The sequence below is a fragment of the Lycorma delicatula genome, chromosome 4, assembly GCF_047948215.1.
Source record: "Lycorma delicatula isolate Av1 chromosome 4, ASM4794821v1, whole genome shotgun sequence".
NCBI classification, from domain to species: Eukaryota; Metazoa; Arthropoda; class Insecta; order Hemiptera; family Fulgoridae; genus Lycorma; species Lycorma delicatula.
Window position 1 is genome coordinate 213,545,587 of NC_134458.1, and position 23,611 is coordinate 213,569,197.

The 23,611-nt window shown below is 29.1% G+C and overlaps 1 protein-coding gene across 3 annotated transcripts in view; it reads right to left on the reverse strand.

Moving 5' to 3' along the window:
• Positions 1–5,937: 5,937 nt before the first annotated feature.
• nmo (serine/threonine-protein kinase nemo) overlaps positions 5,938–23,611 on the reverse strand; it is a 262,878-nt gene continuing 245,204 nt past the window's right edge. The window contains exons 9-10 of one of the 3 annotated variants that reach the window (XR_012755996.1): positions 11,376–11,524; positions 5,938–6,178 (exon numbers count right to left, since the gene is read on the reverse strand). Coding sequence is in view for 2 of the 3 variants with exons in the window: in XM_075362115.1 (XP_075218230.1) it covers positions 6,124–6,178; positions 11,431–11,524 (149 nt within the window). In the remaining variant the exon portion in view is untranslated. Of the gene's footprint in view, positions 6,179–6,656; positions 6,861–11,375; positions 11,525–23,611 lie in introns of those variants that run through there. The other 2 variants (XM_075362115.1, XM_075362116.1) reach the window with 2 other exon arrangements.

The window sequence follows — 23,611 nt, forward strand, 5'->3', positions numbered from 1 at the left end:
ATTCAATTGCCATTTTCTACAGTTTTTTCAATTCTGATTTATACACATACCTTTTGTATCTCACTGTAATAAATATATCAAAACAGAAAAAAAATTGTTCGTCCCCAGCAATTTAAGTCACTGTGTTTTTAAATTGTACTTATTATTTCTTAATAAAATATTAATATAAAAAAGAATATGGAGAGAAAACCCGGCAATATCTTTTTTTATATATCAATTGTGTTTTAATGCATGTTCAATTTTCTGAAATAAATTAAAAAATAAAAGTTTACAAACAATTTATATTACTGATTCCATATTTTTTAATAATAAATTTAAACATAAAATCCAAATATTATTTCTTTTTTTTATATGAAATGAAACTACTTATTTTAATTCATATTAAAAACTTAAATTTGTTTAAAGTTAATCCTAAGTTTTAATAGAAATTAAAATAATCAATTCCAATCTAAATAAAAAGCATAACAGAAATCCCTCGCTTTGAAACATGTGCACAACACAGTATGTTGAAAGTTCATGACTGAATCATCACGCTTTTTACAATTAATTCATAAACAGAACCCTTCAATTCATTAATATAAAATTCTTTTTCAATATTTTACACTGAATACAATTTATTTTGATGAAACTCCAGTCCCACGCAAATATAATTTATACAGTGTATGACTATGAATGTTTATACAGTGTATGTTTATTTAGTTATGTTTTAAGCTAATTATGTAGTACACTCCACCATGTAGTTCTCAAGTCAGGAACTGACTGATAACATAATAAAATATGTTTCATATATATTTTTTATTAGAAAATTTAGCTCTTTAACCAATTAAAAAAAACTTTATTTTTATTAATGAATGTTATAATTTGTGCTATTTTCCATTAGATAATAAATACAAGATAATATTTATAGATAGAAAATGTTCCATAATAGAAGATTTCAGAGTAACATACTTAGTAAAAAAAAAGAAAAATGTAACAGTTGACAGTATTAAAATAATTTGTACAGTTAATCAATATTACTAGAAAATATATTCAAGTAAAAATTATTAAAATGCAAATAAGAACAATGGAAGTAGTTTTTTTTTTTTTTTTTTTTAGAGCAAGAGGCTAGCATAAAATTAAATTTTTCATGTCAAAATATGTTGTACAATAAAGTTTTATATAGATCTACATCACTTAACTTGATAAAACAGATTCAGCAAATCATTCAAGTACAGTTAGGTACACTCATTGATATTGATATGCTGTAATTATCTAGTTTAAATCAATTTGAAGGTAAAATAGATTTTAATTATATTTCTTGTATACTATGTATATTTTTACACGGGGTTCAATTTTATAACACTGTTTGGGAAGGCCAAAACTATGAAAAATCTAATTTTTAAAAATAGGTTTTTGTTTCCAGAAATTAAGAAATTTTTGGAAACAATAGTTCACAAAACCAGACAACATAACCCTTAAATAAAGAAATAATATTTAAAATAACTTATTATAAATAATTACATATATAATATTAGATCTCAGCTAATATGTTAAACTGAATCCCCAACACAAGGAAAATAAAATTAGCATCCTGTAAAATGATAAAATGTAAAAATAACACAGTTCTAGTAGCTGGATGCTAAACTACCCAGATCTAAGGCAGCCTCTCTCTAGTTGATTGTCCCCTTCTAGTTCTCATCCCTTTCTTTAGCCTTTATTGTTTCTAACTTGAACAAGTATTGTGAGAGTTTTTATCAGCCATCAACCTAGTTCCACCTATGGCGTAAGTTTTTAGTAACCATTAGTTACTTCTTTATCGAGGTACATTGAGTCAGACACCCTCTGTTACTGTGAAACCATTTAAGAACTCTTTATTTCCAATACAAAGAAGAGAATGCATAAATGCTATTAATGGCTGATATACCTCTGGGTAGATGTTCTACTTCCTCATAAAATGTAATCTAATACACAACAAATAGAATGAAATGGTTCCAATAGATCAACAAAATTAAAAAAAAGGTTCAATTTCACTTCAGATTAGTGACCATAATCAGGTGGCATATAAGAAATACTTTTTTAAACATATAAGAATTAGCTAATGAGAAAAAACTGTCAACAAATAATCTAAATTTACACTAATTAAATTTTGTTTAAAAAATTAAACTAACAGAAAAATAAACACAACATAATTATAAACAATTTAATAATAAACATAAAGATAAAAACTAACTTCAGTTAATAAAATATATATATATATATATATATATATATATATATTTAGCATCAAAATGTAAATGTATTGGTAAATAAATACATTACAATTTACATTTTTATAAACACACAGTGCATAGAATAAATATTATTTATGTATATAAATATTATTAATCATATAATATTGCATACATAAATATATTATGTACTGTAATCACAGAACTGCTTTTTCATACACACATATACACACAAAATGAAATTTATATAACTTACCTACAACTGAAATTTATGAAAAAGAAAAAATATTGCATCTACAATTATCATACAGTAAAATAATCATAATACATACAGTCTTTAAAATGACATGACTTTTTATGTATATAAACAAATCAAAATAATAAATTCAGCCTTCATAAAAAAAAAATCCATTTATTATTATTATTATTATTACTATCATTAAAAATATGATGAACTATTATTAATTTATTAGTTTCTGGCAAGATTAACTCTATCCTTTACAATCAGATTGGTTTCTATATAACTCAATCTGGATGCAATATTCAATATAAAAAAAACGACATAAAGTAATCTATATTAATAAAAAGTTTATACTCTTGACTTTTCCACAATACATTTATGGACCAACTTCTCAGCAGTTTTCTTACAAACTAACAATTTGAAATCTATGAATGAGCAAGCAATTTCTTTTTTTAAACATAATCATAGACATTCCTAATAATAAAAAAAAATATTAGAAGGATCACACAAATGAGAAGCGTTTGGTAGTAAAATAATCAAAATATATAAAATATTCACACATTGTCAATTCTCTGTGATTTGAAAACCTCTGTTCACTGATGGATTGACAAACAAGTTAGAAAGGATATACATGACCTTATTTAAAAGCTACATATTAAAGATGGCAAAAGCCAAAATAATAATTAGTTGTTACAAAAATATTTAAAATGAAAAAAAAACAACAGATAATGTCTAAACTTTTATACTTTCTTCAAAAGCCCAGTTATAAAAATTGTTCAAAGCCCAGTTATGAAGACTCAAATGAATTCCGATTACATGATTATGATTTAAGAGCACATTTTACAAAACAATAACTAAAAGCTTGGTCAGTGGTAGTATTACGAGGTATAAACTTATTTTAATAAATTAAAAAAAAAAGTAACTCCTCTCTTAATTTCATATACTAACATTGTTGAAAACGTACTGCTGATCAAGTCAATGGAAAATAAATAAAATTAAAAACAAGATTACAGATTTTGAGTGAGAAAGAAAACTTTCTTACATGCTGATGGTTCTACATCATCTAGAAATCTTAGGAATAGCACAAAGGAAATTAAAGAGTGTAAGCTAGCTAAAATATTCAACAGATTACATCACATTTAGTAAACTGGGTTTCCTTACCTTCGTCTGAATTAAATAATAGTTGGGTACAGTTTCTTACGCTAGTATCATTAATTATGGATAATGATAATATTGTTCAATAACACTTAAAAATAAAAAAATTTAATGAGAAAAAAACATTTTTTTCACACATTTGCCAACTAATACAAATAAATTTAAAGTTTAACTAAAATTAACAAAAGGTTATAAGTCTGACTGCTCTTCAAAGAATTAAAAAAATTCCTTAGCCTATTTTTATTAATGTTAAAATGAGCATAATGTTATAAAAAAAACACCAGTAACCTACACTATATTGCCTTCATTATTAAAAATAGAAAATTAAAAATCCTCATCCAATTCTTCAACTAGATTATACAATTAAGTGTCCTCTGTTTTAATTATACTTAATCAGATTTATACTTTTTCCTCTAATGTACTCTGTTCTGAAATTACTTCTTCAGTTCTATAAACATTTATTTAGGAAAAAAGTGAGCTACTCTGGTTAGAGAACAGGTACACTAATGTCCTCAGCATACACCTTAGCATCTGCATTCTCAGCATCTCTATTCATATTTTAGTTGAATTTCCAAACAATATATGTTATACAATGTAAATTTTTTCATTTTGTTAAGTATAATATCTAGTAATATATAATTAAGAATTCAATGTTGATTGTAATACACTCAGTAGAGTAACCCAGTGTAACCTTAAGTACCCCTCCCTCTACTAAAAATTTAACTAACTACTACTCCCATTTAGAATTCAAAGTTAGTGTTACAGAGTTACATATTTCATTTTATTTCTTTCAGGTTTGATAGCATTTTAGCTTACATTCCACCTACTAACTTGTCTTGAAATATGTTCAATTCCACTAGTTTTGTTTTTTGCTGTTTCTTCTGTCAATTTTCCTTTCATAATCTCTTTAAAACATACTGTTCACTTCCTTTTTCCGCTTTATTCTTTCATATACTTTTTGTAAACAAACATCCAATAAAATAAAAAATGAAATAAATGTTAATTTTGAAATATATTTACTAATAGAAAACATGATTAAATAATCAGATTATTTTAATATATAATTCTTAAGAAAAAGAGGTTTTATGCTAAATTTTGTTTTTATACAAACAGCTTCACTAAATATTATACAGTATTGATAAATTTAATTTAAATTAAAAAAAGAACCATTTTAATCAATAATAAATATGAGTAGTCTTGGCCAAGACAGGCAATTACATTTTTTTACAAACATAATATTCCATTACATCTGGAAAATTGTTGAAAGTAAACTGTATAATAATAAAAATGAAAAAACAAAATATTGATAATTTAAGTTTTATGTAATAAATCAGTTCCCATTATTCACTAGTCGAACACATGGTGCAACATCCATTTAGATGAATTCTTAATGTCAATGGTGTTTCCATAATTTATAATCAAATAGTGGTCAAAGCCACTTAAAATAATCTGAAAAAAATTCTATACTAATAAAAAAAAGGGAAAAGTTCACAATAAGTTTTTAATAACTGATTTTTAAATAGGGAAAAGTAAAAATGTAATAACAAGCTATTAAAAAATTAATCTCTCTCCTAAAAATCTATAATTAACTACTAGTACATGAAAACAAAACCAACATAATATAACTGGTCAATTAATTAAATGACATTGCTAACCAGATTATACATATTAGCATGTCTTGTTGTTTTTCAAAAAGTGATCAGCCTCCTCAAATCAAAACAGAATAATACCTACCCAAAAATGCTCAAGATTATATACATTTATGGAATCATTGTGTAACTCATAATGAAAATACAAAATTCTGACTTTTGGTCTGGTTTAGATAATATTACTCTGTGCAGGGAAAATTATATATATTTATATATACAGTCATTAATGGAATCCCCCTTGCCATATGAAGAAAAAAATTAAAAATATAATAATAATAATAAACGGAACATTCATAAACAAATTAAAATTAAACTGAGAAAACAACACGTAACAAAATAAAAATTATCATGAAGCGTAATAAATTCATTACATGTAATAAAATGTGGTACAAAAAAAATTATACATTTATAAATAATAAAATAATAAGATTAATGAATAAATAATACTAATATTGTTATTAGATTACAGCAGATCAGGCTGTTAAATTTATGTTACATAAGTTAAGATAAGGTTATATAAGGTATCACAAAATCGATGGAACAGTATATAATAACTAATCCTTACAAGGCTATTGAAAAATGTATATATAATAAAAAAACAGAGATTGGGTTACAAAATATGTGAAGGAACATTTTTGTATCGATGATTTAAATACATATAATTACATTAAATTGGTTAGTAGAAATAATAATAATATACATATGTATATAGGTTATGTTAGTAGTTCAGGTCAAAATTTTAAAGACTAAAGTTATAATTTTTTTATTTTTTATTTATTTATTATTTTTTTTGTAAGGTTAAAATTGGTTAACCTATTAATTGTTGAAACAATATTCTATGAGGTGGCGGTGGCGGTAAGTAGTGAAAGTGTCACTCCCACTGATGTGGTGAAGGAGGCAGTTCTGATGGATGCGCAACCGTTGAACTGTAAAATAGAATAAAATTAATACAATTTAAAAAATTTAAATAAGAAAAAAAAATTATTATTAAAATACTTTTATAAGCAAAATAAAAAAAGCCTTTTTCAGTAATTCTTTTTTAAACGGAAATAATTTTTAAATTGTTTAATTACTCATATATGCAATAAGATTTAAAAGTTTTTAAAAACCAACTACAGTATGTTCCATATTAGTGAAAGTTACAAAAACTTCATCTGTAGAAGCAAAAAATTACTGAAAGACAAATTCCTACACAAATTTCAAAATAAATACCAAAACAAGACTAAAAAAAATAACAGATTTATTATATTCACTATACATAAAACACTTCAATCCATTCTAGTGAATCCATTTTTGAAAAACACCTTCTTTTTTTCCTGTTTAGCCTCCAGTAACTACCGTTTAGATAATACTTCAGAGGATGAATGAGGATGATATGTATGAGTGTAAATGAAGTGTAGTCTTGTACATTCTCAGTTCAACCATTCCTGAGATGTGTGGTTAATTGAAACCCAACCACCAAAGAACACCGGTATCCACGATCTAGTATTCAAATCCGTGTAAATCTTTACTAGGATTTGAACGCTGGAACTCTCGACTTTCAAATCAGCTGATCTGGGAAGACGCGTTCACCATTAGACCAACCCGGTGGGTTTTTTTGAAAAACACCTAATTGAAACAAACCACACGCACACAAACATTAACAAGAACATGAAATATCTTACACATAAACAGAAAGTGATGCATACTAAACATGCTTAAGCAACTCTGAATGTTTATACAAAACATTGTAAATGAACAAACATAACTTAATTCAAACCCAACACTCTTTGAACATTAATAAAAAAAAATCTTTTAGAAACCAATTCAAATACAACTGTCATCACATTCAATGGATGCAGGCACTCCCAGCAGAAATCTCTGTCAAAGGTTACTAAAAGCAAACTAGCTCAGAAGCAAATAAAGTTTTATAACTTTTACTTTAAAATAAAATATACTGTAATCACTTTTTATAGTTTTTTTACTTTTAAAACACAATATATCAAGGACACCAAAATTCAAACCATAATAACATTATTTTACATTTAATAGCCTTATTTATCCATAACAGCTTGGGTGAAATATCACACACCTACTAATCATTTATAGGCAGCCACATGAAATCTTTACATGTAGTTGGCTATAAATGCAAATCATACTTAAATTTTTTTGACAAATCACAAAATTATTCAAGTAATTTACCAACAAGCAGACAATCTTTGTCAAAGACAAACAATAGTAATAGGTTAATATTAATTAACACTAATATTAGTTAACACTATTAACTAACACCTCATTTCCATATCAAAAGCAAGAAATCAAACATTATACTATTTTTCTTCAGTGTTTCTGTATGCCCTCTCAAATGAAGTTCAGGCTGCATACTTGGCTGGAAGGATCAACCTCTTCCCTCTTCCATCAATCTAAATCAGTTCAACTCATTCTTCAGTTAAAATATGAAAACTTTATTTATATTGATAATGCAGCCTAACTCTAAAAATTAGAGAATAAAATGGCATTTATCCCACGTCAATCAGCTAATCTTTAATTCTTCAAAAAGTTAATCTACTATTTTATTAAAAATTGTAATATATAGCCATTTAAATTTACACTTATTCTAAATCTTGTTTATTTGAAGCTTTACATATTGATTATAAAACATGCCTTCTTACTTATTTGTAAAAATAAACATTACCATAAAAATTTTAAGAAATATACAAGGTGTGTGAGAAAAGTAATGAGATTGGTAACACTGTGAGCGATCTGGCAATGCTGTGTCTACCGGTTTGTGCTAGACCGATTTGTTCATCCCTTCCACATGCTCAGTAGGAGTTTCAACTTTGTTCAGCCAACACATTATTTTTGACAGTGCCATCAGTGAAGTTTTGTGTTGCAAAAATTGAGCATCAGAATTTAGAGCAATGTTGTGCAATCAAGTTTTGTGTTAAACTTGGGGAATCCGTGAGTGTGACTTTGAAAAGTTGAAACAGGCATATGGGGAACATTGCTTATCAAGAACACAAGTTTTTTGTTGGCAAAAATCATTTTTGGAAGGCCGAGAACATGTTGAAGATCAGCCTCACTCAGGGAGACCTTCAACTTCAAAATCTGATGAAAACGTTGAGTGCGTGAGGATTCTTGTGAGAACAGACCGTTGTTTAACAATAAGGATGATGAGTGAACAGTTAAATTTAAACACTTTCATCGTACATGAAATTCTGACAGACGATTTGGACTTGCAAAAGGTTTGTGCGAAATTGGTGCTGAAAAACCTCACAATGGAACAGAAGGACAATCGAAGAAACGTGTGTGTTGATCTTCTTGAGAGGATTGACAATGACCAAGAATTCTTCAATTGTGTGATCACAGGTGATGAATCCTGGATATTTGAAACAAAGCAGCAAAGCGAAGAGTGGCACACTCCATCATCTCCTCGACCGAAAAAATGTCGAATGAGAAAATCAAAGATCAAAACCATGCTGATTTGCTTTTTTGACAGTAGGAGTATCGTGCATAAAGAATTTGTTCCTCCAGGACTAACTGTCAACCAAGTGTTTTACAAAGGTGTCCTTGAAAGACTCAAGAAAAGTGATTCGCATGAGACCAGACATTGCAGACAAGTAGATGCTTCATCATGACAATACCCGTGTCACACAACCATTTCCATCAGGGAATTTTTTATTTAAAACACATTCCTATGGTTCCTCAACCCCCCTATTACCTGATTTGAGTCCTTGTGACTTTTTCTTTTTCCTGAAATTGAAACATGTCTTAAAAGGACATCATTTTGGAACTCTGGAGAACATTCAAAAGATTGTGACCGATCAGTTAAAAGCCCTACCAGTTGAAGCCTTCCAGCACTGCTACCAGGAGTAGGAACAACGACTCCACTGGTGTATAGCTGCCCAAGGGAATTACTTTGAAGGGGATAATATTGTTGTTTGAAAAAAATAAAAATTTTTATAAGTAAAAAGTCAGTCTCATTACTTTTCTCACACTCCTCGTATAATGTTGATCACTTTATAAAAATGACTATAATGTGTCAACCAAGAGTGACATCAAAAAGTTTATACAAAACAATGAAGAAAAAATGTCAATAGAATTCTTCACTTATGCTTGCTAAATAAATTTTGCACAGAAATTAGGTAAGTTTGTGTAAATAATTTTGAAAAATCTAAATATATACTGACAAAGGTCTTCATAATTAAACAACTAAGTGACAGTTTCAAACCTGTAAAATGTATCTGGGGAGCTCTGAAATGTCAAAGGGACTGTAATAGTTGCATGTTTAAACTACCAGTTATCAAACTACAAAATTAAATAACTAATAAATAATTAAAAAATGGCCAACTGATATGAGTGAGACTCTATGGTAACACCCAGCATAACTACTTTACTGATTGCTATTATAAAGCCATTGAACTCACTTTTTTTAACAGTTAGCTGAGATTTCTAGTAGTTTTAATGGAAACTTTCCTTTCTGTCACAACCCCCTTCCTCCGTCCATTATTAATTAAAGTTGTGAAATTTCATATTTAAGTATTTTAATACCATTGTTAAAAATACAGATCAGTACAAAAATTTATGCTCTTTACTGAAGTGAAATGGTAATATTTTTTAATAGCTGCTATATTGAAACTAGCAATCAGAAATTTTTTAAAAAGTTAACAGTTAAAACTCTTTATCATTAAATATAATTTAACACTGACTGTTTATATACAATCTCTTAAATTATGAAATACTGAAATCAAAATACTGCAGCTAACAATAAAACTACATAGTACTCATTACAGATAACAAGCCATACTTATGGTTTTTCTTCAGATAAACTGAAACTTACAATAATAAAAATGAAAAGAACATATTTTAATGAAAGGTAAATTTTTTCCATCAAGCAATTTTTAAAGTACAACTTTTTAATTTAAGTTTTTTTTGTCATGTAGACTGTAAGAGAATTTTATAATTTTGCACGACAGGAAATGTGTACTAAAAATTTAATAATTTTTAATAAAGTGACTAAAATTTTATTATTTCCATAAAAAAAAGGATATTTTTTAACAAATTTAATTATGTCAACATAAATATTTATTCTTCAGAACTAATTAAAGTTAATTCAGTTGCCTTCTTTCTTTTTGTTTTCTTATTTATAACTTTTTATTCAGCCTATAGTTTTTTTAACCATAATTTTTGAATTACAACCTCAAAAAGAATATAAAAAACACTTGGTCTTATAGAATAAACTTTTTAAAATAACTAACTCTTTATTACTTAATCACCACTACTGAACTCACAGATATTTATTACCAACACATCCAAAAAATTGTAGTTTTTATTATTTATGTGTAAAGAAATAACTCAAAATATTTAACAGTGTCACTTAGTTTGAGATAGTTCATATTTCTATAAATGATAACATAAATTCCCAAACTTCCACCATACAAAAAAACGAGTAATTTTTCATACAAACACAGATAAGAACCGAAAGTACAAACTGATTAGTATAATAAGTATACGTGCAAGTAGAAGTAGCTCACAAAGAATACGGATGAATGTATGTACATATATATATTTACAGATTTATGAAAATAATTTGGTTGAATATAAAAAAAATTTTTAATAATACAATTCTTAAGTCACATATTTTTACAAATTCTGTAAAAATAAAGAATATATTACCAGAAATTTAAAGAAAAGAATAATAAAAACAATGATAAGAAAAATATAAATATATATTAGTGAAAGTAAGACCAGACAATATAGAAAATGAATGACATAAATGTAAACAAATAACATACAAGTATACAGAATAACCAAATAATCAATCCGATCTAGGTATTTAAAAATTATTAAATAACCATTACAGAAAGAATATCATAATCGTTCCATATAAAAATATATTAAACTGTGTTGTTATTATTAATTTTTTAAAGAAAAGTTAAAAATGAAAGGAAAAATAATTTAAAAAAATTGAAAAATAGTGCAAATTAGAATGAGATGAAAAGAAAATAGAGAAAGTGAGAGTAAAATGAGCGAGAGAGAGCAATAGAAAGAGAGATAGTGAGTGAGATAAAGAGAAAGAGAGAGAGAGAGAGAGAGAGAGAGAGAGAGAGAGAGAGTGAGAGAGAGAGAGAGAGAGAGGTGTACCGGAATTTGTGGAGAGCTGAGGGCCGGCTGTCTGAGGGTTGCAGAGTTGCCTTACCTGGCAAAACTCTTGAAGGCAGCAGACTGTGGATTGATGCAAAGCGGTACACGGCTAGTATTCAGTTGCTCAACAATAAACTTGTGCATTTCATCTGAAAATAACCAATAAAAAATAAGCACAAACATTTATCCTAAGAACTTACTGTAATATCACATAGTAAACAACACTATGTTACTAGAAATATAAATACAATTATAACACTCATTACTCTTTTCAATATACAGGTTATTCCACATTATGTTAAAATAAAACAAAAAATTCTTTTGGTCCCAGATAAAAAATAACCAAATAAATTAAAACTAATATATATACATATATTTAAATAAGTAGGAAGAAAAAAAATAAAAAGTAAGTTCATTGAAAATCACCAAAAAATTCAAGTACAGAGATAGACAAACAATTCATAATAGGGAAATGGTGTCAAAAAACAAGGGTCAGACTTAAAAATCAGAGAATAGAAGTTAGATTCTTCATACATATGTATATGTGTATGAAACACCCGATATATATATACTGGGTGATTCAAAAAGGACTTTACGACCTTAAAAGCATATAAATACTTATTTACATAATATACAGAGTTGGTTGCCGTCTCATTTCATAGGCAAAACACATCAAGTTTTGACTCGCATAGTTTATTAATACCGAATTCGACCACCAGTGCTGTCATTAGTATTGTTAAAAATGGATACATTTACTAGTGCAGAATATGCTCGCTGTGTATTTTGGTTTCATGATTTGAACTGCAGTTCAACAAACTTTTCGTAGAGCACAGCACGGAGTCTACTAGTAGACATACAATTTACTCTTGGCACCAACCCTTCATTGAGACAAATTGTTCTGTTAAATATAAAAAATCACCAGGATGCCCATGTGTCCCTGAAGCTGCTGTGGAACAACTCAGAGAAAGCTTTGCATGTAGTCAAAAGAAATCAACTTCATGTGGGTCATGTGAAACTGACATTCCACAAACGATTGTTTGGCACGTATTGCATAAACAACTGCACTGAAGCCATACAAACTAATCATGATTTAACACATTAGAGATGGCGAAAAAGTTGCTCTGCTGTAGTTTTATGTGGAAATGATGGATAGAATTACAGAAAATTATACATTTTTAGACAATGTAACTTTTAGTTATGAGTCAACATTTCACATCAGTGGCAAGATGAACACCCATAACTGCCGAATATGAGGTAATGAAAATTCTCATGAAATTTTGCAGCACATTCACGATAGCCTTAAAGTCAATGTTTTCTGTGCCCTAAGCAAATACTGTACAGCCCGTTCTTCCAGGAGGCAACCGTTATTGGTATCATTTACCTGAACATGCTTCAAAATTTTCTAATTCCTCAGTTAGACGATGATGACCAAGATAGACAGCAATACTATCAGCAAAACGGGGCACCACCTCACTACTGCCTAGAAGTCCAAGATTTTCTTGATACTCGATTCCAGGTTGGTGGATTGGCCAAGAAGGTCCAACTGCATGGCCACCTTGCTCTCTAGATTTGATTTGACCCCACTAGATTTTTTTTTGTGGGGTATCATTAAAGATCTTGTAGGGTTTATGTACCACATTTTTGCCTGCTGATCTTGTTGAGCTAAGACTTCAAATTAATGTTGCGGCTGAAGAAATAATGTCTGACTTGCTGGCTACTGTCTGGAATGATGAAATCAGGTGGGATATATGTTGCATTACAAGTTGGAAGCTATATCAAACTATAGTGAATGTGTTGACTAAGTTGGTATGTTTTTCTATGAAATGGGACCTCAACCGAATCTGTTGTTAACTCAATAAAACTTTTATATACTTTTAAAGTTATGAAGTCCTTTTTGAATCACCCGGTATAATGATGACACCAAAAGTAACTTTACCTTTGGTGTACTTTCCCTTTAACCCCTATCAAGAAAGGTACAGCAGTACCTTAAGTTTTTACCTTTTAAAAACTTAATTTTTTTGAAAAATTGTAACATATACATCATTCTTCATAAAACTGCAATGCTGGTAATAGTAATAATTACTAAATTTTGTAAAAATAAAAATACATGTTTGGCCATGCACCAAACACCCAAAAGACTAAGTTTTAAAAAGCATTTTTTTATAAATTCCATACTTTTTGAGAATTTTAAACCCTGTTAATTTTCTAGATATTTTCTAGGAAGTCCATTGTAAACTTCCAATATTGTGAAACTGCATGCTGCAACTTTGGACCTGTCAAAAGGGAAATTATTTTTAAAACATTTAAGGATTAAAGAACTCATGTGATATGGCTGCTGCATTACTTGTTTGAAGGGCATATGCTACTTCATAACTTTGAGAAGTGAATACAGAACACAAAATTTGAAACATCATTCAGGAAGTAGTAAAATAAGGTAAAAATGAGCTTTAGAAACTGATTCTCCAGTATGTACACCATAATACAGAACTTATGTGTACCAAAATTTACTAAGAAAGAGTTTCTAAATTTTTATTCAACGTAAGATTAGATCAATAAAATTTCATTAAAAAAATAAAGCCATAACACTATTTTTTTATTTTGAAACCATCATACATTTGAGGTCAATCCATATATTAATTTTTGGTGGGTTAAAGCATAATTTGGTGACCTCATGTCACATATTTTCCAAGGATTGTATTAATTTCATAATGTTACAGTCACATTAAATGTAGGGTGTTAAAAAAATATCTCTATTTGGGGCAACAATATGCTTTTGGTAGTAGGTAGTAAAACAAACTTGAGTAAAATTTACCTACAAAAACTTAATAAAAAAAAGAAAATTTATAATATTTTATGTAAGTAAAACAATAATCACTTATTTATACTGCGACTTCAATCATGTAATTTCTCTATACACAGTTCTCTTTTGTAATCATTGAAATAAAATTCAGTAGATATTACCAACAAGTTTGGATTACTGTCCAATTAAATTAAACATGTTTTTATATATTATATGCCAAAACATCATGTCAGTTTGACTTATAGTGTAACCATTAGCCAAAAGGGCTAAAGTGACCCCAAATACTTTCAAATTTAGCTTTTTATCAGGCTGTATTCAACAATGAAATCTGACAATCCTGACACAAGATTCTTAACAAGAATAAATAGTCTAACACTTGTAAAATTTTGTCCAAAACACATATGTTCAGTTTTTAAAAAAATAATTTTTTTTTTTTTTTAAATAAACCTTAGTATGGCAACTGTGTAGTACATGGTACCCATGTCGAATTTTCTTTAATATTTATAGTACAATTCATAATTTACAATATACCTTCATGCTGAATAATATTTTTGTGCATTGCTTCCACGTTTTACACAAAATAATCATACTAAAATTGTAAAGTGTTATATCTTTAAAATATGTACAACTACTGCTACTTACTATAAATTTAAAAATAGTTTTAAATATATAAACCAAAATTAAATAACTGCTTCACTGAATAACCAAAAATCACATTCAAAAATAATTTTCAAGTCCCACAAAACTAAAATTTTACAAAAAATACACTTCCTCCTGATAATCATGAATAATAAATACAGTCCAGGCGGTATCTGTTTTCCGTTGAAATTTTTCTATATGATCACTAATTTTTGTTTTATGCCTCTCGAATATCAACAGAAATGATTATTTCGTTATGCGCCAGTTGAAAAAGGTGTGCTTAAAAATTTTTATTAGACAAATTGTAAAGAAATCTCATAATATCCCTTTTTTTCTCATATTTCCCTAGATAACTCAATAACCGTTCATTTTAGAGAAAAGATCAAGGGAGGAAAAAATTTTATTATTAAATATCATCAGTTGCATATCGAAAAATACATTATTATTGACGCAAAAATAGTAATAATTGTAAAAAAAAAAAAAAATTGGGGGGAATTTTTTTTCAGTACTTAGTACATAGGACCTTCAGATTTTGCCTCAAAGAACGTTTTGATATTATAAAGCAACACGTCAATCCAATTTCAACAAAATCAGTCAGACAGTTTTTGCACAATAATTTTGCAATTATTATTTTTCTTTTTTAAAAATGCAATACTTCCAAACTGTGTAGAGCCTGTAATAACATCTCCAGATACTTAAAAATTTAATCACATCTAAAAGACCATTCAAACTTTCAAATACATTTTCAGAAATTATCGGTTAATTAGGAGAATCTAGGAAATTCTTCAAACCTACTTTGTATAAGTAAAATTTCCAAAAAATCAGTGTTTTTTTTTTTTCATTTTTTGACAGTTATTGCTGCTATCTTTGCATCAATAATAACATATTTTTTGATTTGCAACCGATGATATTACATGTAAAATTTAATAACAAAACTACTTTTTCCTCTCTCAATCTTTTCTCTAAAATGAACAATTATTGAGTTATCTAGGGAAATAGGAGGAAAAAAATGGATACTGAGCGATTCTTTATTTTTTTTAATAAAATTTTAAGAATACCTTTTTCAACTGGTGCATAATGTAATCATTTCTGATGACGGTCTGAAGGCATTAAAGCAAAAATTAGCGATCATATAGAAAAAGTCCAAATATGCCCATTTTAAAACAGATACCACTTGAACTAATAACGGAGAGCATAATGTCTAATAATATATTATTATTATCAATTATCAATAATAATAAAAATTAGACTTACTGTTTTAGGTTTTTTATATTACGAGTGCTTTTGTGGTGATCACTACTTCATCAGACATTAAAAAACTTTTTTTATCAAAATATGAGGCATGTTTTAAATTAAGAACTGTTTTGAAATTAAAAAAGAACAAGTACACTATTCTTAACAACTTTATTTTTCGTGAAAGCCAGTACTTTAATCTACTTTTCTAGATAATTGCCACCAATATAATATTAAGGCACTTGTTGTGTCATGCAACCAGCTTTTGAACACCATCGTCATAGAAGTCTGCCGTCTGACTTAACCCACTGCAGGGATGGTTCATCACTGCAATGATGGTGTCACTGCAACATGGTTGCTTTGACACCATCATCTTTGTAATGGCACTGATCACCCAGATGTTTCTTCAAATGCAGGAACAAGTGGTAGTCACTAGGAGCTAGATCGGGACTGTATGGAGGGTGATCAAGTTGTTCCCAGCCAAATGATGCAATGAGTTCTTGAGTAAACATTTTTGTTACGCATAAGCACAATTTTTGATTATTTAAGCATTTGGTCACAATTTCATAGACAAAACTTCTTGAAACTTGAGGACACTCTTCAGATTGCAAAGAAATTGTAAAGCATCTCTTCTCTCTCACATTTTTGTCAATTTTCTGCACCAAATCTTCAGTAATGACAGAAGGTCGTCCATTCTGTTCCTCATCATGAACATTCTAGCAGCCATCTTTAAAAGTCTCATTTTCCCATCTTTAAAAGTACCCATTTTTGTACCACTCCATCACTCAAAATGTTTTCTCCATACACTTCACTGATCTCATGATGAATTTCATGCCTTCACGCCTTCAACGCTAAGAAAGACGATTTCACACTAAGAAAACGAATCACACCACTTATTTCACAGTTGACGGGATTCTTGATCAGCAGAGACATTTTAAATACTCACAAAGTAAACACAGTCGAATATTTCCAAAATTGCATCTGTGGCTTGCTAACAGATATGGGTACACAATGCGTATTTTAAATATAAATAATCATCCTGTAATATTATGCACCAACACAATAGAACACCCTGCAGTATTTTTTGTGACTAAAAGCAAACATATTAGTTAACTTTCACACTTTTTTTTGTCTTCAGTCATTTGACTGATTTGATGCAGCTTTAAAAGATTCCCTATCTAGTGCCAGTTGTTTCATTTCAGTATACTCCTTACATTCTACATTCCTAACAATTTGTTTTAATATTCCAAACGTTGCCTACCTGCACAATTTTTCCCATCTACATGTCCCAACTATATTAAAGCGGCTATTCCAGGATGCCTTAATATGTGGCCTACAAGTCTGTCTCTTCTTTTAACTATATTTCCAAACACTTCTCTCTTCATCAATTTGCCACAACAGCTCTTCATTTGTCACTTTATCCACCCATGTGATTGTTAACATTCTCCTACAGCACCACATTTCAAAAGCTTCTAATCTTTTCTTCGAAGGTACTCCATTCGTCCAAGTTTCACTTCCATATTTAGCGACACTCCAAACATATACTTTCAAAAATCTTTTCCTGACATTTAAATTAATTTTTGATGTAAACAAATTATATTTCTGACTGAAGGCGCGTTTCGCCTGTGCTTTTGGCATTTTATATCACGCCTGCTTCATCCATCTTTAGTAATTCTACTTCCCAAATAACAAAATTCCTCTACCTCCATAATCTTTTCTATTCCTATTTTTATATTCAGTGGTCCATCTACATTATTTCTATTACATTTCATTACTTTTGTTTTGTTCTTGTTTATTTTCATGCAGTAGTTCATGCATAGGACTTCATCCCTTTCACTGTCATTCACTGTATCTTCAAAATCTTTTCTACTCTCAGAAAGAATTATTACATCATCGGCAAATTGTAACATCTTTATCTTTTCACCTTGCACTGTTACTCCATATCCAAATTGTTCTTTAACATCATTAACTGCTAGTTCTATGTAAAGATTACAAAGTATTAGGGATAGGGAATATCCTTGTCAACTCCCTTTTTTATTACAGCTTCTTTCTTATGTTTTTCAATTATTACTGTTGCAGTTTGGTTCCTGTAAATGTTAGCAATTGTTCTTCTACCTCTATACTTGAACCATAATTTTTTTAAAATGCTGAACATTTTATTCCAGTCTACATTATCAAATGTCTTTTCTAAGTCTACAAATGCCAAGTATGTTGGTTTGTTTTTCTTTAATCCTCGCTCTATTATTAATATGAGCACTAAAATTGCTTCCCTTGTCCCTATACTTTTCCTGAAATCAAATTGGTCTTCTCTTAACACGTCTTCCACTCTCCTCTCAATTCTTCTGTACAGAATTCTAAAGATTTTTGATACATGAGTAATAAAGCTAATTGTTCTGTATTCTTCACATTTATCTGCTCCAGCTTTCTTTGGTATCATGACAATAACACTCTTTTCAAAGTCTGATGGAACTTCCCCTTTTTCGTAAATATTACACATCAGTTTGTATAATCTATCACTTCCTCAGCTGCACTACACAGTAATTCTGCAGGCATCCCATCTAGCCCAGGAGCCTTTCTGCCATTCAATTCTTTTAATGTTCTCTTAATTCAGATCTCAGTATTGCGTCTCCCTTTTCATCCAATTCGACGTCCTCTTCTACTTCTATAACACCAGTTTCTAATTCATTTCCTCCCTATAACTCTTCAGTATATTCTACCCACCTATCGATCTTTTCTTTCTTATTATAAATCGGTATACTACCTTTATTTAACATTATTATAATTTAATTTATGTACCACAAAATTGTCCTTGACCTTCCTCTATGCTCCATCTATTTTACCAATAAAAAAAAATAAAAAAAAAATACTTTTTTACTTCTGAACACTTTTTTTAACCAACTCTCTTTCACTAATTTGCACTTCCTGTTTATAATATTTCTTAATTTTCGATAGTTCCTTTTACATTCTTCACCACTAGCATTCTTATACTTTCTACACTGATCCATCAACTCCAATATATCCTTTGATATCCTAGGTGGTTTTCTACCCATTCTCTTTGTTCCACATTTGTTCCGACGAGTTGATTTCTAAATCTTTGTTTAACGATATAATCTATCTGATACCTTGCACTATCGCCCGGCTTTTTCCATGTGTATATTCTTCTATTATGATTTTTAAACTGGGAGTTGACAATTACTAAATTATACTTTGTGCAAAACTAAATAAGTCGGTCCCCTTTTTCATTCCTTTTTCCCAGCCCATATTCACCCACAATATTTCCTTCCTTGCCTTTTCCAATGCTTGCATCCCAATCTCCAACTATTATTAAATTTTCATTCTCTTTTATGTGTTTAACTGCTTTGTCAATTTCTTTGTATGCACACTCTATCTCATCATCATCATAGATACTTGTAGGCATTAACAGTCGTTATTGGCTTAACTTTTGATTTTATCCTTATTACAATGATTCTATTGCTATGCACTTTGAAATACTCTAGTCTTTTTACTATCTTCCTATTCATTACAAAACCTACTCCTGCCTGCCCTTTAATTGAATCTGAGTTAATTATTCTAAAATCACCTGACCAAAAGTCATTTTCCTCTTCTCACTGAACCTCACTAATTCCTACTACATCTACATTTAACCTATCCATTTCCCTCTTTAAATTTTCTAACCTACCAACCTTTTTTAGACTTCTAACGTTCCATGCTCCGACTCGTAGAATGTTATTTTTTTAATTTTCTGGTGACCCCCTTCCTTAGTAGTCCCTACCCAGAGATCCGAACAGGGGACTAGTTTACCTCTGAAATATTTTACCAAGGAAGGCACCTCCATCTTTGTTACATGAAAATGCAGAGAGCTACATTTTCTTGGAAAAAAAACAGCTATAGTTTTCCATTTCTTTCAGCTCCGCAGTACTCAGAAGATTGAGTGATGTTGATATGGTAAAGTCCTTCTGACCTATGCTCTTAACAACTTCTGAAAGAGCTGTTACCCTCTTTCAGGAATCATTCCTTAGTCTGGCTCTCAACAGATATCTCTCCGATATGGTTGCACCTTTGTTCCAACTACTCTGTATCACTGTATGACTGAGCACTCAAGCCCCCTCGCCGTTGTCAAGGTCTTATGATTCATAAAGGGAGAGTTTTCACTAAGTATTTATAAATAATATCACACAATTCAAGACAAGGAACCACAACCAGAAATGTATCAGATGTACTATAAAATAAATAAAGTGATCAAACATTACTTTCTTTACCTTTAAAAAATCAAAGAGCTTCATTAAAGTAATGAGCTTTGAACTGAATCTCTAAACTTCTCTTTATAGAATACTCTTGCTTTTAACTTTCCAATGAGATTAATTACTCAAAAAAAACTTAAGAATATAAATTATTTAGTAATTTTCCATGAAGAAATTTATACAAGAAGTATTTTTAAAGTAAGCCATTTTGAATTTACCACCTATACATATGAAGTTAACAGTTGGTGCTGGCATACCTTAGTTACTTCAATCAATAGTAGCTGTTAGCAACAGTAGTTTGATAATTATGTCCACTTCTAATGAGTACTACAATTTGTGATATTGTCCAAGTGTAAAGCATGAGGTGTAATCAGAATTTTGATGGCAAAAAACAATTATGCAGTGGAAATTCACAAGCAAATTTGTGATACTTAAGGACCAAATATTATGAGTAACACTGAAGTAAGACAACGGTGTTGTTTATTTTGAAAAGGACATACAAACGTTCATGATAAAGAAAGTAATGGACAACCACCAGTGAAAATGGATGATTTGATAAAAAAAGACTGATGAAAATATATGAGAAAAGAGTGTTTCACTGTGCCACAATTCTCTTTGATGTCTAATAATCTTTGATTTATGAAATTATGACTGAAAAATTGGGCTATTAATAATTGTGTGCCAGATTGGTGGCAAAGATGATAACCAATATACACAAGGAAAAACATCTTCCTTCAAAAACAAGTTCAAAACAAGAACATCCAGTAAACAAGCTTATGGCTACTGTTCTTTGGGACAAAAAAAAATGTCTTGCTTGTTGAATTTTATCTACCCTATAACCCTGACTTAACTCCCAGCGATTATTTTTTTCTTCTCTTAAACAGTGGCTAGCATCACAAAGATTTGGCAATGACAACGAATTGAAAAATGTCATTACTGCATGGTTTAAGTCAGATGGAGGAAGTTCTAGAAGAGGGCATGAAGAAACTAGTGAAATGCTATTAAAAAAGCTATGAAACTACCGAAATGCTATTAAATGTGTTAACTTGAAGGCAACTAAGTAGTAAATAAATGTAGTTTTCATGTGTAAGTAATAAAGTTGGTTTATAGTTTCAAGTTTTGTTTTAATTTCAAAATCTATTTATTTAAAAACACACCTTATATCTTTGATTTCTGTAGATATTTTATTCATATCAAAATTAAATTATCAGATATTAAATTTTGCTTGCACACCAAAATATGCCCCACACACACACACACACACACACACACACACACACACACACAAATACACACAAAATAATTTTTAAATTTTTAACTCCAAATTGCAAAGATTAGAATCATCAAAATAACACTTACAATCCGAATTTAATTCTATGAATATTCAAAAATATGGCTTATAAAATAAATTGGTTTCAGAAAATTAAATAATAATAAAATCAAGTACTATCTCAATTTCATTAAACTAATCAACAAAAAAAAATCACTATATTGTTTTAAAAAAATAATTTAAATTATAGCATTAATGCCTCATAAATTTTATTTATGAACAATAAAATGGATAATAAAAGATAAAATCTTAAAATGTTTTTTATAATATCAAATTTAAAAAAAAATCATACCAATAATATGTAGAAATAAAGAAAAATTCCCTTTTCGTACAGCACAAAAATAAATAATTTAAAATTACTGTAAATGAAATAAATCCTCCAATAAGGATTTTAAAATAAAAAAATATATGTTAGATAAAAATTATTATAAAGCATCAGGAAAAATTTCAAATTTGGTTTTAAAATTTCTACCCACTCACAGATAATTCTTAGTAAAAATTTATAGACTATACTAAACTTATTACTATACTTTTAATATTCATTTTTTCATAATAATATATAAACAATTGTACACTTAACTCGCCTCTTAATCCAAATTTAAATTCAGCAATATATGATACAAGTTGAGAGAACATAATTAAGCATATGAAGGTATAACACCAAAAATAACCAGAATTGTAAAAAATTTTTTTCTTTTTTACTCAAAGTTTCCTTCAAAGCATCATCAATGTGACTGAGTACATTTACCCCAATGTTTTTTGTAGTACTGAAAATATTTTTCTAATTCTTCACGATGAATGTTGTCTGTTATACATTTCCTGCTGTAATTTTTCTTTCATCTTAATCATACTATAAAAACATTTCCTTTTTTATACAGAGAACAAGAAAACGCTGCTTGTTGTAGTGTAGAAACCAATCACCAATCTCTCACATTTCTAGGTGTTTACATAGCACTCTCACGTAATCTTCTCTACAAATCTACACACAAATGCAGATTCACTCTCTCTCTAATAGAAAGTACTTTTCTGGGAACAATCCCTTTCACATAAAAAAAAAAACCAATCAAGATTGTCTTTACACTCATCAAACTTGACATGCTTTTCTCTTTGATCTTAGTAAATTTTTCAGGGTAGCATAGTACCAGTTCACATTCTCCATTATAACTCTTGAAAAAATCTGAATCATCTTGTAATTGATCATTCAAATCATGACACACATTAACAGGGCTATCTTTTTTTTATCTACTGTAAACAACCAAGGCACAAATTTGTATCAGAGAATTTCATTTCAAATTTTCTAGTAAAATTCACAGGCATTAACTCCAACATATACAAGCAATGCAGAAACCTCTTTAATTATCTGAAAATGATATTGTAAACTGCATTATGCACTTTTTCAAGATTTTTGTCATTTCTGAAGTTGGAATGTGGTTGATCTTCAAGTGACATCTCTCCTACATAAAAACTACCTGCACATTTTATTAACAGCTTCCTCCTTAAAGCAAACTAATTCTTTTTTCTTTATGATCAGTCATGCAAAACTTACAGAACAAGTTTTCAAGCAACAAGAAAAAGCAACATGGAACACCCTTACAAAGAATCACACAAACCAATGCTGACAGGCAGACTGGAACAGAATACTGCAGGCCTGCCAAACCTAGTAGCAAAATCCACAACTATGTTTAGATTGTCCACCAGGTATTAATTCTGACAATTTTTGGGTACCCTACCCAAAAATGAAACAATCCAAAATATAAAATATATAGAATGAAGGGTTTAATACTGTCTCATACAGTGTATCACGAAGTTGTCCTAGGACTTTCATAACCTGTTCTACTCATGAAAATAATTGGAAAAGTTGATATAAAATATATGTCCTAAAATGCTTGGTTTGCAAGTTACAGCTAGTGAAAAATTTCACTCAGATTTTAGCAACCCCAGTGAAATGAGGTCGTACTGAAATTTTAAGGACAGTAATTATGGGGCAGAATTA